Genomic DNA, 16,391 nt, shown 5'->3' on the forward strand with positions numbered 1-16,391 from the left:
ACAAAAATAGTGAGAGATGCATATTTTTTGGATTTTTTCGGAGCATTTTATAGACGTTGGAGGACGCTGAAGGTCGTGAGTTCAAATCCCAGAACCGCCAAGCTGCCACTGCTGGGCCCCTGAGCAAGGCCCTTAACTGCTCAAATGTATAAATGAGACAATTGTAAGTCTCATTTATACATTTGGGCGCACGGTGGCTTAGTGGTTAGCACGTTCGCCTCACACCTCCAGGGTCGGGGGTTCGATTCCCACCGTGGCCCTGTGTGTGTGGAGTTTGCGTGTTCTCCCCGTGCTGCGGGGGTTTCCTCCGATAAGCGGTATAGAAGATGGATGGATGAACTCTCTGTCTTCTTTTTAAAAGGCAAATATATTATGAATGTAAAGATCATTCATGTCACTAATGTTAGCTCGCTAGTTTTTTGTTAGCAAAAAAAATGCTAAAATGGTGTAATTCCGAGTTGAATGCAGAATACCACCGGGTGTTAGCATAGCACCAGAATGTAAATTCAATTAGTTTACTCTTTGCTCACACCACACAGTCAGATCAAACACTGTGTGTGTGTGTGTGTGTGTGTGTGTGTGTGTGTGTGTGTGTGTGTGTGTGTTATCTTTTTAGAGGTCATTAGGCCACAGTTTGGGATGCTTTATATGATGCTTGACTCTGTTAGCTGTTTGGTTCAGTTTATTTTTCATTAGCGGAAACGCTACTTCCATTTTCAGAGCAGCACCACGCACCCCCAGGACAGCTTTGTCTACATGAACTAGCTGACCACAGTTTTTAATACTGGAGACTCGATATTCGATCATAATCCTGACATGTATACGAATAGAATTTTTTTTGAAACCCTTGACCTCATTTTAGACCTTGTGACTTTATGCAGGGTGAGAATTTTATCTTTAGTGAATGAGATATTTGTGTTCTTGTAGGGCGATCCAGGACCTGCCGGACCGCCTGGACCTCCTGTAAGTGCACCTTGAAACAGTACAAGCATGATGAATATTCCTTATTACATGTGTTTGTTTGGGATCGAGCAGGTGCTATAACTTATATTTGCCCATTTTCTGTGCTTTTAAAAGCAATTCGACTCAAGCTGTTACAGTAGTTTGGCAATTTCTGAGAGTGTTTTGACTTAGCACTAACCTATACCTGAACATGTAGCAGAAATGAGCATTAATAAGTGTGTGTGTAAGTGTGTACTGTAGGATCACTAGAAACAAATTCATTGTATGCTTAGGCATACTTGGACAATAAAGCTGATTCCGATATTGCCAGGGCCTCATTCCTAAAGCTGTACATTCCTGGGCCTACAGTATAATCCCAAAACCATATTTCCCCAGGGGTCCTGTGATAATGTTCCCCAGGATTAATGTTCCCAGGGCCCTGTATTCCCTAGGATTAATTTTCCCAGGGCCCTGTATTCCCTAGGATTAATTTTCCCAGGGCCCTGTATTCCCCAGGATTAATGTTCCCAGGGCCCTGTATTCCTCAGGATTAATGTTCCCAGGACCCTGTATTCCCTAGGATTAATGTTCCCAGGGCCCTGTATTCCCTAGGATTAATTTTCCCAGGGCCCTGTATTCCCTAGGATTAATTTTCCCAGGGCCCTGTATTCCCCAGGATTAATGTTCCCAGGGCCCTGTATTCCCCAGGATTAATGTTCCCAGGGCCCTGTATTCCCCAGGATTAATGTTCCCAGGGCCCTGTATTCCTCAGGATTAATGTTCCCCAGGATTAATGTTCCCAGGGCCCTGTATTCCCTAGGATTAATGTTCCCAGGGCCCTGTATTCCTCAGGATTAATGTTCCCCAGGATTAATGTTCCCAGGGCCCTGTATTCCTCAGGATTAATGTTCCCAGGGCCCTGTATTCCCCGGGATTAACACGTTGTTTTATTATTATTACCTATATTTTATTGATCCCTTATTTATAATAAAAATATTACTATTCGTGATCATTATAATTTTATTAATTTAATTATTATTATAATATCTGATGTTCATAATAAGCCTGCGTGTGTGTGTGTGTCTCTCTTAGGGCAGAGGGAGACCTGGAGCTCCTGTAAGTACAGTTACCTGTTACTCCTGTCACTCATTATCAGTTCATACTACGAATGACACCAAAATAGCAAAATAGACTTAATAACCTTGTGTGTGTGTGTGTGTTTGTGATCTCAGGGGCTGCCTGGAGCTAATGGATTGCCAGGTGGTGTAGGACCTCAGGGACCCCCAGTGAGTCTTTTAATCTTCTTCAAACAGAGACACAGAGGACAGATGATGTCCAGGATGCGTCAGGGTTATAAAAAGAGGAATCAGAAAACAGGAATCTTGGGCTTAAATGCTCAAAAGACAGACGATAGCATTCAGAATCGTCTAATCGGATGTTGTAAGAAGCATCCGAAATACTAAAACCTAGAGGAATCACGTCAAAATGATCATGACGCTCCATGACCTCAACGTGTTCAGTGTCTCAGACAGACTTGCCGATGTGGATTCTGACTCTGTACGACACAGTTATCTATAAACGTGCACGTTTGCAAACGTAGCTTCAGTTTTAGGCTGAATCGGCACGTAGGAGGCGTGGCCTAACGCTTGAAATCAGAATTGTACGACGGACGTGATCGGGGACGATGACGTACTGTAGCTCTAATCTGATGTGTATCGTTCATTCTGTGTGTCTTAGGAGTGTGCGATGATTTAGTTTGCACAAAGCCAAAATCGAAGGCTGTAAACTTCCACTACTTATCAGCTAGATTAGCTTCGCAGCTCCAGACTAATGACGCAAAACCTTTTGGATAGAATTTTGACTCTATTCTGCATACATCATGTTCATTTTCGTAGCTAAATTGTTCCTTCAAAAGTTTCAGGATCGTGATTCTAGTGTCGCAGCATTTTAGATTTTAGAGTCAGATACTTAATATCTGTTCAACTTAACTTTACTGATTTATATACTTACTCTACATCTCAAAGAACGTTAGTCATGCTCATTTTAATCATGACTTTGTCTGCATCTCTTTAGGGACCAGAAGGTCTTCCAGGACTTCCGGGTCTTCCGGGTCCAGACGGGCCGCCTGTAAGTACTCCACCTGACACCTGAACACAGAAACATCGATGAAACGTCAAATGTATAAATTAATAATCACTTTTCATGCAGAACTGATATTAAAAAGTGTAACGCGTTCTTTCTGGTCTCTTTAGGGACTACCCGGAGCACTTCCTGAGGGAAACGGAGACGTACTGGTAAGATCTGCAAACTACACGAGTCATGCTTAAAAAAAAAAACGTATCACGCATCGTGTTGTGCGGAATTTATTCCAATGACTGGTGTGTAATATTTCAATATCGTATTGTTTTTAAAATATCGATCTTTTGAATTGCGTATTAAAAAAAATCGTTCATGTAAACAGACAAATATCTTCCGTTACGTTCAAACCGGAGGTTAAAAGTGAATCAGAACAGCTTCTTAATATTTAAGAACCCATTGGAATTTTCTCGACAGTTTCGAATGGGACAAATACGCCGACTCGTGCGAACAATTTATTAAAAATGAATAAATAAATACACGGGGAAAAAATTGCGAAGTAAATTAGAATGGAATATTTAACACAGTGTAAATGTAGGCCTACATTCTAAATGAACAATTCGGGCTTAAACTAACTTTTAATTCTAAATAGACCGATAATTGTTTAATAAAAATTGACTAATCACGGAGAGTCTAACAGACAAGTTTTTTTTAAAAATTGCTAGTCAAACTTGACGGAAAGATTGATGATCTAAATGGACTTTATTTATTACAATCGGTTATAAAGTGCTTACGTGAATAGACCAGACTAGGCATTCTGTCTAAGTTGATTAAAAATGGTTCATCCTTATCCTATAAACACTTCTTAATAGTGAGCAAGTTCACACGCATGCCTCGTCACCGCTTTTACTGGATTTATTTTATTTTTAGTTATTTGGTTAAACACCCCAAAAACGATTTAGCATGACCATGCACTTTAGAAATATCAAATAGTTTAATCGTTGATCGTTTTATTTGATTTTATAGTCACTATTAACGACTGAATTTTCTTATTACAGTTTCAAACTTTCTGTTAAAAGAAAAACAACAATTATATCAACTTAAAAGGGTCATTTGTCTTATTTCAGTGTCCCGCTATCTGTCCACCGGGACCCCCGGGGCCTCCCGGAATGCCCGGTTTCAAGGTAACTGATCAGAAGCGACAGTACATACGATTATACATGTTTGCTTTAGTGAAAACGAATTCTCTGAAACTAATTGCTACTATTATTACTAAAGCTACAGTATTACTTGGGCTTTCTGTAACCTTTTAGGGACACACTGGACACAAAGGAGACAAAGGAGAGTTTGGGAAAGATGGAGAGAAGGTAAGATTGGGGCACGGTGGGATGTTTATTTGACGTATTTGATTAGATGATGTGGTAATGGCTGTGTAGATCGGACAGCAGTGTATTTTATCGCACCGTCACTACGGACTGTGCGTGTTTGTGTAACTACTTCTGAATCTTCTGTACAGGGTAAACAAGGCCCACCCGGGCCCCCTGGAATCCCAGGAACTGTCGGTCTACAGGTGAGTGATCCATCCTATAGATTCTGTGCCCATATAGCGCTAATTTCAGCGACAGATATTAAGATTAGCCTAAAGTTCATGACCTAATGCTCTGTTTTTCTGGAAATGGTTCAACATAATACATGAAAAAGTATCAGCCGTCTGTAAGTTATGTTTTTTGCATTAACCTATGTATAAAATGATCGATTTCTTTGGACCTCTGACGGTTAAGGGGGAGGTACACGTACATTAGCTCGGTGCTAACCTAACACGTGGAAATTAGCTTCATCATGGCAACAGCCGAGGAATGCTGTTAGAGATGGGTTTAGAGATATTGTCCAGACGTCAACACCACTGTTGGGACAAACACTACAGTATTTGCGCTGAAGAGCTTTAAATGAACTTTACACCACAGTGCCGTTGTGTAATTCTCAAACCCGATTGGTCGGAAGGTGTCGATTATTTTTCTATGACAGCAGCTCTAAAAGTACCAGATGTAATTAAAATCACAACTTCATATTAATGCGCTTGTTCTAAAATGTTATCGTTTCTATAGTAACCGCTCAATCACAGGGAATCTTTTGGTACAAATCGTATAACTGGTGTATAAAGACGTTTATTTAACATTTATGGAAGGAGTCTCCAGTGTCAGCGGTTGCTGTTTCTCAGTAACACGACAAGCTGCACCCCCCCTCCCCCCCCCCCACCCACCACCCTACCCCCACCCCCAACGTAAGCGAGAACGGGACCCAACTTGTCTCGTGGACGTTTCACAACATTAAATGTAACTATAAAGGGTTAAAACGCATGACTTGTCATCCATTAATGAATTAACATTTTGAATCTGCTGCGGTATGAGAGGAATAAAACACTTCGTGTGCGCTTTGTGTCGGACCGTATCACGCAACCAGTTGATTATTTTCCTTTAACATCAAGCCTCGTTGTTTTTTATTCCTAACTTCCTTATACGATGAAGCGTACGCTATGTTTCCCCTACGGAGGCGGAACAAGAAAATGAAACGCTTTCATTTTCTCCCCAAAGAGAGAAGCGCACTGAGGAACTCTGTGGAGGTTATCGTTAGAGTTAGCTGAAAAAATTTCAATAAAAATAAACGTGGCATTCTAAGCATCGCAGACACTTTATTGAGGGATGTGGAGCTAAATCATTGATTCATTCACCACGTTTGTGGGTTGTTGTTTTTTTTTTTTTTTTTTTCTTTTCCCCAGGGGCCTCGAGGTTTGAGAGGACTTCCAGGTCCACTGGGATCCGTCGGCGACAGAGTGAGCAGTTTTTACCTCTTCGTCATCTTTAAAACAACACAAATAATAATTATTCACATTTTAGCTTTCTTTTATTCACATTCCCTTCCTGCCTGCAGGGTTTTCCAGGTTTTCGGGGCAAGCCTGGTATTCCTGGTGTCGTTGGAAAAACAGTGAGTATCTCCATAACCTTGATATATTTCCCCCAGAATGCCTTCTAGATTGTTCATTACTTTTAAACACGCACTCAAGGAACGAGTCTCAACAATAAAAGAGCTCCGTGTCTCTCATTTGATAATTCCAGGGTGACGCCGGAGAGAAAGGACCCGTGGGCTTTAAAGGACCTAAAGGAGAAATTGTGAGTGTGTATTTACAACAGTGCACGTTTGGACTTTTATGATGTTTTTCAGTTGGCGATGTACTGTGATGAAGAGATCCTAAATAGTTATGCGGTCAGTGTGATGCCATACCGGTTTAGATAATGACATCACAAAAAAATATTTCTAGGTTTTGAAATGGCCGAGTTACTTTTCTCCACTCAAGTGTTCTTCTGAAATTAGTAAGAATTACTCAGAATAAAAAAATGCTGATGTTGTTGATATCTAAAGCGGCAGGAGATCCTTGTTTTTTTTTTTTTTTTACGTACGAACACAACACGGAGCTACGATTTCAGTAGCGATTCGACGGCGCGACAAGTGACATTTGAATTGCGATCCTCTAAATTAACCAATTAAAAAAAATCCCCTTAGGACCACGGTTTCATTTCATCCTGTCAAATTCGACCTCTCATTAAATGCATATGGAGATATTACGTATAAAACTAAAGCTTGGAAGGAAGTAGCAGAGATCGCTGGTACCTCTCGGGAGTGTATATAGTTCGTACAGTCAGCTTAATCTGCTAATCTGCCGACGAAGCTAGTACAAAACCAAGCACATACCATGTAATGAAGAATCTGTCGATTGCTAGGCTAAAGCTGCAATTGTATACGAGCGATACATCTGCATCCTGTTAAAAGCGCTCTCGATTGCTTATGCCATGTCCAAATGAACAGCCTTGAGTTTAAAAAAAAAAATGTAAGCAAATACAAAGGGGAAATGTCCATGTTTGCGTACGTTCAAAAGTAATAATAATAGTAATACATAATGAATAAATAAATAAATAAATAAGGAAATGTCTTCCATAGCAAGTTTGTTTAGATTTGGCCGGAATTTTGATGTCTTTCGAAAGCTAAATAATAAACCTCAACATGATGCGCGATGATTTCAAAAGAAAACGCGTCGACGTAACGGATCGATCCACGATCCACGAGCCGCACTTTTACGTCCCGTTTCGTGAAAATGTTAGGCAATGACCCTGATGTGCTACTGGCTGTGGATGAGCATTATATCATTACATCATGATCTCGTCTCTACAGGGAAAAATAGGCCCTAAAGGTCTGCCTGGACCTCCAGGCCTGAAAGGAGAACCTGTAAGTGATTTATATGTGGTTTATGTCATTCTAATAGAGTGTATTGAGTATGAGTGTGTGATATGATTTTAACACACATCTCTCTCTGACAGGGCATGCCAGGCAGAGATGGCAAAGACGGCACTCACGGATTCGATGGTGAAAAAGTAAGCCCGGTTTCTGAAATGCAAAGTTGATTAATCAGCCCCCCCCCCCGTGTCATAAGTAGTTTGTGTATCATACTGTGAACGATTTTTGCTAACTGTCCGTCAGGGTGATGGTGGACGGCTGGGAGTTCCCGGAGAGAAAGGGCCTAACGGTTTACCTGTGAGTATTCAGCTTATTCAGACACGCCAGATATTAGTATGAATGTCACGACAAGATCACGTGTAAATGATTGATGGTTTTCCCTACATTGCACTGTCCACAGTATTTGTTTAAGCAGTGTGTAAGTGTGTGTGTGGGTTTGTTTTCAGGGTTTGCCAGGAAAGGCTGGAGTGAAAGGTGTCAAAGGATTTGTTGTGAGTAACAGTGCGTTTTCATTGCTATACAGTGAAATCCTTATTGAGATGTAGGGCAGGAAAAGGGCAGATGTTTTTGCAGATATGATCGACACCTCTGTGCTATAAGAGTACTCCGTGTGTGGCGAGTGGCAAAAATCTTCATTTTTAATCAACTCTTTACACTGTCCATTTGGACCGATGTAAATCACCACAACTCAACCATTTCTGTGTGAGCGTTTGGATTATTCAGAATATTCTCAGCCTCAGCCATGCACTAGATATATTTCCGTCCTATGACTGCACATTAAAGGTATATTCAAGACAAGACAATCAACTATGGGTGACGTCGAACTTGTATCGGGAAGATGGCTGCACTCTTAAGAACTGCTTGGAAAAGATTTTAATAGAGAATGACAAAGATGTCCAGAGCTATGTCACTTATTTAAGTGTAGGTAACCAGAGATGTTGATACAAAATGGTGGCATATCACCATAATATAGTATCTATAACCTGATCGAATATATCTTCAAATCTAACCGACTAACTGCAATTATGTTCGATTTAAAACACCAAGCCCTGATTTTAAATTAACATTTAAACATGCAACTTTGCTCCATCGACTTTGTCATGTCATGTCGCGTCTTGCGCTGAATTTTTGCAGAATATTAGGGAATTTGTTCGACTTTCTAGCATGACAATTTTCAGCAACGAAAGATTTCACAGTTTAAGTACCTTCCATGATGATTATCTGAAATTTATATGACAACAAACCTAATAATAAGTGTGTTAAACTCTTTCATCACGCAGGGTGATCAAGGAATGATGGGAGAAGCAGGACCAGCCGGAGAACCAGGTATTCCTGTATGTATCTGATTGGCGTTTGTAGACGAACACCTTAGGCATGGTCATGTTTACCTGCTAAAACAGTTAAATAAATGCGCTCTCTATTACACCGACACGCTGAAGCCAAAAATACAGCCGCATGTTTAATTGACAGTAGCTGCGTTTCCATCCACGTACTTTTTATGCAAATTTTGGGATGCGAATAAAGAAATCTCCAAAATGCACATTAAAAACTTTAATTTTTTTTTATTATTATTATTATTTGATAAGAAGACATGCACATAAATTACCATGGAAAGACATTTACAGAATAAACGCCTTGATGAGTCATGTGACTTTGCCTCAACAAATCATGTGATTGGATAATTGGCTCAGCAAAGTAAAGATGGCGGAGAGCAAGATGCGCCAGTTTCCCCTGAAGTGACGATTTTGTTCTCTTCATCTCTCAACACATGGGATGGAAACGGTCCTTTATTCACAAATGTTTTATGTGGCATTCCAAATTTTTCGCATAAGCCAATCTTGGATGGAAACATAGCTAGCGATATTTTAATACATGCTATTTTGAATGTAGTTTTGTTCCACAGTTGTGTTTTACTATGTAGTTCTTTGATGTAGTTTTTTTTTTTTTTTTGTAGTTTTCTTAACTTATACTACATCGTTTGTTGTGTCTAAGGTTTTATATGTGATGTTTTAAGTTGAGTTGTTTTACTTGAATATAAATATTTTAGTACTTTTTTTGTTTTACTGTAGAGTTAATTTTTATGTTTTGCCATGTCATTTTGTAGTTAATTTCTAGTATGTAGGTATGTGGTTTTTTTTTTTTGTTTTAACATAGAGTTGATTTTATATGGTGAGTTTTACTATGTAGTTATTTAAGTATGTTTCACTGTGTGAATATCTTCTACTTATAGAAGTTATGTAGGAATTTCTATATTTGTAGCTACATTTTTTCTATATAGTTATTGGCTCGTGTTTTTACTATGTAGTTTTATCAGTATGTTTTACTATGTAGCTAATATGGTTATTTTTTTTAAAATATGTAGTTGTATTTTTTTTCCCCATGTCATTTAAATTCATTATATAGTTTATTTTTACTATATGGCTATGTTTGTATGTCCTGCTTTTGTTTAGTTTTTTAATGTTCATTTACCGTTTTCAATATAGTTATTTAGCTGGATTTCTATCATATAATTATGTAGTTGTGTGGGTATGTTTTACCATAATAACACAGATTTATATTGTTTTTGTTTGTAATTATAGTATGTTTTACACTGTTTGCAATGTTTTTGCACCTATCGAATATTATATAGTCGATTAGCTTAATATAGCTATTTTATTTAGCTATGGACTTTTAGATAATTTCTTTTATTATGTGGTTATTTTTTTAAATATCTAGTTGATTTTTTTTACTTTTCAAAGTTTTTACTATGTAGTTAGATTTTATTATGTAGCCACGTCATTGTAGTTGTGCATTTTTACTATGCAGGTCAATTTTACTGTGGATTTTCTATGATTGCACTAATTCTTATTATGAGCTAGAGAATAACATTGCTGTAGTAAGATCATGCTAAATACATTGTTTTGGATCCAAGAATGACTTTTTCTTGCCTCTTCTAACAGGGTGAGATTGGCATTCCAGGAGAAAGAGGTGAAGCAGGACCCAGAGGCATCGCTGTAAGTACATTATAAAACAGTAAATGGTCAAATATTACAACTGAAATGAATGTTTTAAGTACACAGAATTTTTACAAAATTGGAGCATTTTTACCAATACAGCCACTGTCATTTCTTCCCCTAAGTAACTACTGTCACACAACAATGCAAATTCATAAGTGTAGTTGTTCTTCTTTAGTACTGCCTAAACTAAAATATTCATATTTTGTACAGTTTGTTGAGTTCATGCTGATAAATTTTGTTTGTAACAACATAAGTTAATACATCGTTAGTCATTACTTTGCCTTCCTGGAAAATGCTAGTTAACTAATGACGTCAATTAAAGCAAGTCCCTTTGTACAGTACCTCTCTTGAAACGGTGATGTACTTTGTCTAGTTATGTTTTGCTCCCAAAAATTTGCGCAAATTGTGCAATTTCTTTAAATTGCAAATATCATCCAGTTAAATTATCATAGGTGTATATTTCATCTAAACAATGTTGACAAAGTTTTGTGATGAGCTTTTTTCTTTTCTTTTTCCCCCTGTGTTCATACCCTTATTTGTTCGTGATCTTTGTGAGGAATTACCTAAAATATACAATAAAGGAATAATTACATAACAATCATAATGTTATGTTCAGTTGTATATTCACTGAAAAAAAAATTACATCTTAGCAAGAGGAAATACCTTATAGTCAAATATAATCAAATCTATCTAGTGTTTCCTATTATGAGTACAATTCAACCTACTTCAAGCTATTTGTACTCAGTTCAAGCTTGAAATAGTCTTGTCCTATTAATTTTAAGCATTTTACTAAAACTACAAGCTTGAAATGAATAATAATGTCCAGAAATAGGTGTAAGGATCTTGTATTTGGTTTATTGTAATCATATAAGAAGAAATACTAAATAAATTTGACTATATATATATATATATATATATATATATAAGATATTTTCTCTTGCTAAGAAAACCACAAGGGCAAATGCTTTTAACCTCATTCTGATTGTGTTTCGTGTCCTGCGGCATGCTAAATTCGTTTCGGAAATTAGATGAATAGCAGCAGGTGGGAAGAGCAGAGTTATTGCTCCAGCAGAGTCTCTGCTTATTTAGCTGAATAAAACAATAGATCATGATGGCTTGTGATTTGGAGGTTCATACAGGTCAAGTGTTGCTAAGCAACAAAAGATTATAATATCTGTAATATCATGAAAAATATTCCGAATGACATTTACAGACAAGATGAGTGAACTGTACAACAAATGGTATTTTTCATGGAGAGGGCAAGATTACGAATGGTGAGACATATGAGTCAGCTTTTACAGCTTCTCTCACATTCCACTTCAAATATTATGTTTATCGCGACTGTCATACGTGATGAATTGTTGTCGGAAAATCATGAAAATTCTATAGAGTTCACTGGTCTTCTGGTACAGGACTGAAGTTAAGCCCGTACACACGTTGCGCGTGTACACTTCTCGTCTAGTTCGAACGTTACAGCTTGGCGTATGTGTAGCATGAGAGGAATGTACTCACAAAACGTTTCACTACCACATCTGCAGATTTACAATGAGACGGCACGGGATCTGGATTCATGATTAATGAAGGAAATCGAAGCAAAGCACGCAACAAACTCTGTGCTTGGTGAACAAGCGATAGAGCTACAGCATCTTCCTACAAGTGACCTGAAAAAAAAAAAGTCTTAAGTGTTTAAATGCTATCTTTTAATAGAGAGCGCTGAGTGTACGGAGCATTCTCAGCGAGCGTGGTCATTAAAAATAAAATAAGTGTGAGAATGCCACGACTTTTGCACACACACGTATGCACAAAAGTATTCGCAAGTGTGGAGCGGTATCAGCAAGTGTCTAGAGAAACTGTCACGTGGGAGAGAACTTCAATTCAATGAGCACTGAGACACGTGCACGTCCTTTCCCCTTCGGTATTCAGGGTCTACACTTTGCTGTGCTGATTTTTATTGACCATGTGCACCGATACTGCGATACTCAGCACGAGTACTAATTGATTAATACTCATTATTTACATGTGAGATGTTAATTAGTGGTTCGGTAGGGGGGGGCCATGGTGGTTTAGTGGTTAGCACGTTTGCCTTGCACCTCAATGGTTGGGGGTTCGATTCCCACCTCCGCCCTGCTTGTGTGGAGTTTGCATGTTCTCCCTGTGCTTCGTGGGTTTCCTCCGGGTACTCCGGTTTCCTCCCCCAGTCCAAAGACATGCATTTTAGGCTGATTGGCATCTCTAAAATGTGAACGTGTGTGAGATTGTGTCCTGCGATGGGTTGGTACCCTGTCCAGGGTGTCCCCCGCCTTGTGCCCAGAGTCCCCTGGGATAGGCTCCAGGCTCCCAGTGACCCTGTGTTGGATAAGCGGTACAGGAAATGGATGGATGGATGGATAGAAGATGCCAATCTACATCAGTTCTGGTGTTGGCTATTGTTGGTTCTTCGTGGCTATCAGTACGGCACTGGTATCACTTTGCAGTTCCTAACGCCAGAAGTTAATTATTAGAGAAGACTTGGCTATTTGAGTACTGCTTAATTGGTTAACCGTTATGCTACAATCATATAGGAGATTGATTTTTCTTTCAGGTTTTCATATAAGAGAACAGACCGTACCAAGTACCTCTTTCCTTTAGCGCTCTTAATGTTTCTGATTCACGTCTTGTGGTGATTTTGCAGGGAGGCATCGGCCTAACTGGAAATCCAGGACCTCAGGGAGTCAAAGGATTCCAGGTTGGTATTAAATCGATATTATACCAAGACTGGATCTACAAAGACTGTCCAAAATAGTCCTCGTAAAGTTAGCATACACATTAATTCGTATGTATGTGAACTCAGAGTTAGCATGCGTTCAGTAAATGTATTCAATGTTGTTTTGATAACAACACCGTGTTGTGAATAACAGGGAATTAAAGGTGCTATTGGAGAGCCCGGTCTTCCGGGTCCAACCGGATTCAGAGGAGACTTTGGAGAGAGGGTAAGACAAGAGGCATATTGCACATTTTATGTAATCAGACATGAATAAGATGCTCCCTCAGAACATTTTGGTGAAATGACACGAGAAGGCAGACGGTTTTGTTTACTTGTTGCTTTTGAGTATTTATTTATGACTAATTTACATTTTGACTGACTTATGAGGTCACAAGTAAATGTCTGTCATGTGATCACTATCCAGCATGTAAATTACGAATCAGTTTTAACGTCATATAGCTCTTCATCTGATTATTCGTTTTAAGATTTGATTAGTGGATCTAAATAAGAACTTCCACATCACATGTTCCCCTCCCAAATGTTATTTCTTTCCCTGACACTGTGCATACATACTGTAGTACTGTATGAGCTTTAACTTCTAACTAGACATATACAATGTGACCAGCAGTGTAGCTGTGTGTAACAAGGGGCTTAAAATCCCCAAAAGGTGCTTTGTCAGGTCCCTTTCCATTTAAGGACTGCAGTCAGTACTCGCATCCTACATGGATGTGAACATCTATAAAGCATCATCGTACACGAATAAAACACCCATAGAGTATACAATCGTGTTGAACATATTAAAGAGAAAGGAGGAGTTTCAGCTGCACTCTTATCCCAGCTTATCTCTAGCTGTTATATTTGAAATAATCTAATCTAATTCATTTTATAACTACTGAAGGAAGTATACAGAGACAGGACTGCTTTAAATCATACAGAATGCCATCCCAAACATATATATATATATCAGATTTTCTTCATGAAAGTGCAGATTTACATTAAATAAACCAGCACAGGAGGACACCATTTCTCTTACTCGGGTTGAACTGTGCCATGTTTTCATAAAAATTTTAGACGAGACATCTAACAAAGGCGGCTCCTGTTCAGCTCCTGTGCAGGGAGCGGGGAAAAGAACAAAGCTTGGCCTTGTAGAGCACCACAGCCTGGACACACACACACACACACACATATATACACACAAATATGAATTAATCTATCTGCCTCTCTTTGATTCAATCACTCTCTCACAGGGTCCAACAGGAGCTTCAGGACCGAAAGGCGAAATTGTAAGAATTTTTCTCCTTAATTTAAAAAAAAAAGATTTTTACAGTGCATCTGTGTCGCCTGTATATCTTTGGTTTGTGTGTGTCTGTGTGTTTATTATACACGTTCCTGTCTTTTTTGTTTCGTCTAGGGAATGGCTGGAAGTGACGGCTTGCCTGGAGAGAATGGAGAAACAGTATGTATTAAAATATATATATATATATATATATATATATATATATATATATATATATATATATATATATATATATATATAATATATATATATATAAAAAGAGAGAGAGGTTTATCTGAGTACTGATGATGCTTGGATATAAACTACAGTAGTTTGAAATGAACATCTTTTCCTTTCAGGGTCCATTTGGTCCTCCTGGCCAAAAAGGAGGGGTGAGTATGAATTCGTAAACGTTTAGTAATCAGTATTTTTCTGATTGTCGTGGCCAAAAATGCTGGATTTTGCTGCGGATATTTTCAAATGGAGTTTTTTGTGCGTTTTCTTTTTTTTTTTTTTGCGCAAAACTACTTGAATTGGCTAAATCGCAGTTGCACAAAAAACAAACAAAACAATGTTTGTTGGTAAATGAGACCTTTTAGCTGTACTCATGTTCGACGCACGTGATACGAAGAGGGCTTTGACCGAATGCGCCTCGTGACGACGTCACATGACGTGTCTTGGCCAAGATCTGCATTAATTCTAGAAAATTCCAAGAATTATATCAGTATAATCAGAATACTGTGGAGTTTGCTTGATTTTGCGTTACATTTCTGCGATCGCAAAATCCTGGATATACTCATGAATGATGGCTGTGATGGAATACCATGATAAAGAAAAAAAATTCCTCTTCGAATCTGATTGGTCAGAAGGATTGGATCCGTTTTATATAGCCGTACTTTTCAGACATTCGTTACAGCTGTGGCTTAAACGGAAGGTTTATATCAATGCGATCGTTCTAATACGTTATCGTTTCTATAGTAACAGCTCATACACGGGAACTTGTACGGCGGACGCTCAGCATAATCTAAGACTAATAATGGAAGGAGTCTCCAGTGTCAGCGCTTTGTAATGGTCACTGTGCTTTGTAAGTGTTCCCGTTTTTCAGGACAGAGGGGTTTACCCTTTCCGGTTTCTTGGTAAAATGACGAGATCGAATTTTTTCGTCTCGTTAATGTCGAGAGAGAGAGACAAACCCGGGGCTAAGGAGGGACTAGCTGTATATAAGCACGAGTGAAACCAGGAACTCGCGTACCTCACAGATGTTCCGACATTGCGTGTAAATATAAACAGTTAAAAAGTGCAGTGTGTCACTCATTCATTCATTCATTCATTATTGTAATCATTGGTAAAAGCACTGTAGTGTAAGCAGAATAACACACTTAAGACCACGCTTCAGGGTTGTTACGTGCGTCGTGTATTATTCCTTACATAGCTAATGATGTACAGAAACATATACAGTATATATATCATTTTGGAAGATGGATATGCCATGCAACAGTTCTAAAGTTCAGAAATGATACTTTCTGTAGTTTTTGGACATTTACTTATAAAATCTAATTCTGTTTATGTCCACAATGTAAAAGTTATTGAATTGATGTAAAACGCCTTAGAGAATATTACGCCCGGTGAGACTATTCTGTTCCTAAATTGACCGGTTAAACTGTATTAAATTGTCAATTTTAGCCTTAAGAAAAATACTACTACTACTACTAAATAATAATAATAATAATAATAATAATAATAATAATAATAATAAAAATGGTCAGTTTAGTTCTTAATAAGCAGCCCTAATTCTTTTTAATTCTTTTTGAATTAAAAAGAGAACATGTTCCATCTTTGTAAAGAAAAGGCTTTAGTATTTCAGTGTTTAGTTTTAAACTACAATACTGTAGTGCCTCACTCTGACCTCCTAACAAACACAAATAACGTGCGTTGTTCACACAACGATTATATATGGAGAAGATGGCATCAATTATGTTTAATTTATCAGCAGCTTATTAAAAAAAAAAAAAAAAAAAAAGGACCTGATTATTTTGTGTGTGAACAAGGACAGAGACAGAAAGCTTACAGT

At 38.2% G+C, this 16,391-nt stretch overlaps 1 protein-coding gene across 1 annotated transcript in view; it reads left to right on the forward strand.

Annotated features, from left to right (window-relative positions):
* The window catches only part of col9a3 (collagen, type IX, alpha 3), a 27,584-nt gene that overhangs the window by 8,113 nt on the left and 3,080 nt on the right, over positions 1-16,391 (forward strand). Inside the window, exons 6-27 of the mRNA XM_017487256.3 lie at positions 928-963; positions 2,035-2,058; positions 2,175-2,228; positions 3,016-3,069; positions 3,195-3,236; positions 4,146-4,202; positions 4,332-4,385; positions 4,535-4,588; positions 5,795-5,848; positions 5,947-6,000; positions 6,132-6,185; positions 7,243-7,296; positions 7,389-7,442; positions 7,549-7,602; positions 7,752-7,796; positions 8,586-8,639; positions 10,245-10,298; positions 12,973-13,026; positions 13,199-13,270; positions 14,292-14,327; positions 14,456-14,500; positions 14,680-14,712. Coding sequence (XP_017342745.1) covers positions 928-963; positions 2,035-2,058; positions 2,175-2,228; positions 3,016-3,069; positions 3,195-3,236; positions 4,146-4,202; positions 4,332-4,385; positions 4,535-4,588; positions 5,795-5,848; positions 5,947-6,000; positions 6,132-6,185; positions 7,243-7,296; positions 7,389-7,442; positions 7,549-7,602; positions 7,752-7,796; positions 8,586-8,639; positions 10,245-10,298; positions 12,973-13,026; positions 13,199-13,270; positions 14,292-14,327; positions 14,456-14,500; positions 14,680-14,712 — 1,092 coding nt within the window. The remainder of the gene's footprint in view (positions 1-927; positions 964-2,034; positions 2,059-2,174; positions 2,229-3,015; positions 3,070-3,194; positions 3,237-4,145; positions 4,203-4,331; positions 4,386-4,534; positions 4,589-5,794; positions 5,849-5,946; positions 6,001-6,131; positions 6,186-7,242; positions 7,297-7,388; positions 7,443-7,548; positions 7,603-7,751; positions 7,797-8,585; positions 8,640-10,244; positions 10,299-12,972; positions 13,027-13,198; positions 13,271-14,291; positions 14,328-14,455; positions 14,501-14,679; positions 14,713-16,391) is intronic.

This window comes from Ictalurus punctatus, chromosome 15 (assembly GCF_001660625.3).
Source record: "Ictalurus punctatus breed USDA103 chromosome 15, Coco_2.0, whole genome shotgun sequence".
NCBI classification, from domain to species: Eukaryota; Metazoa; Chordata; class Actinopteri; order Siluriformes; family Ictaluridae; genus Ictalurus; species Ictalurus punctatus.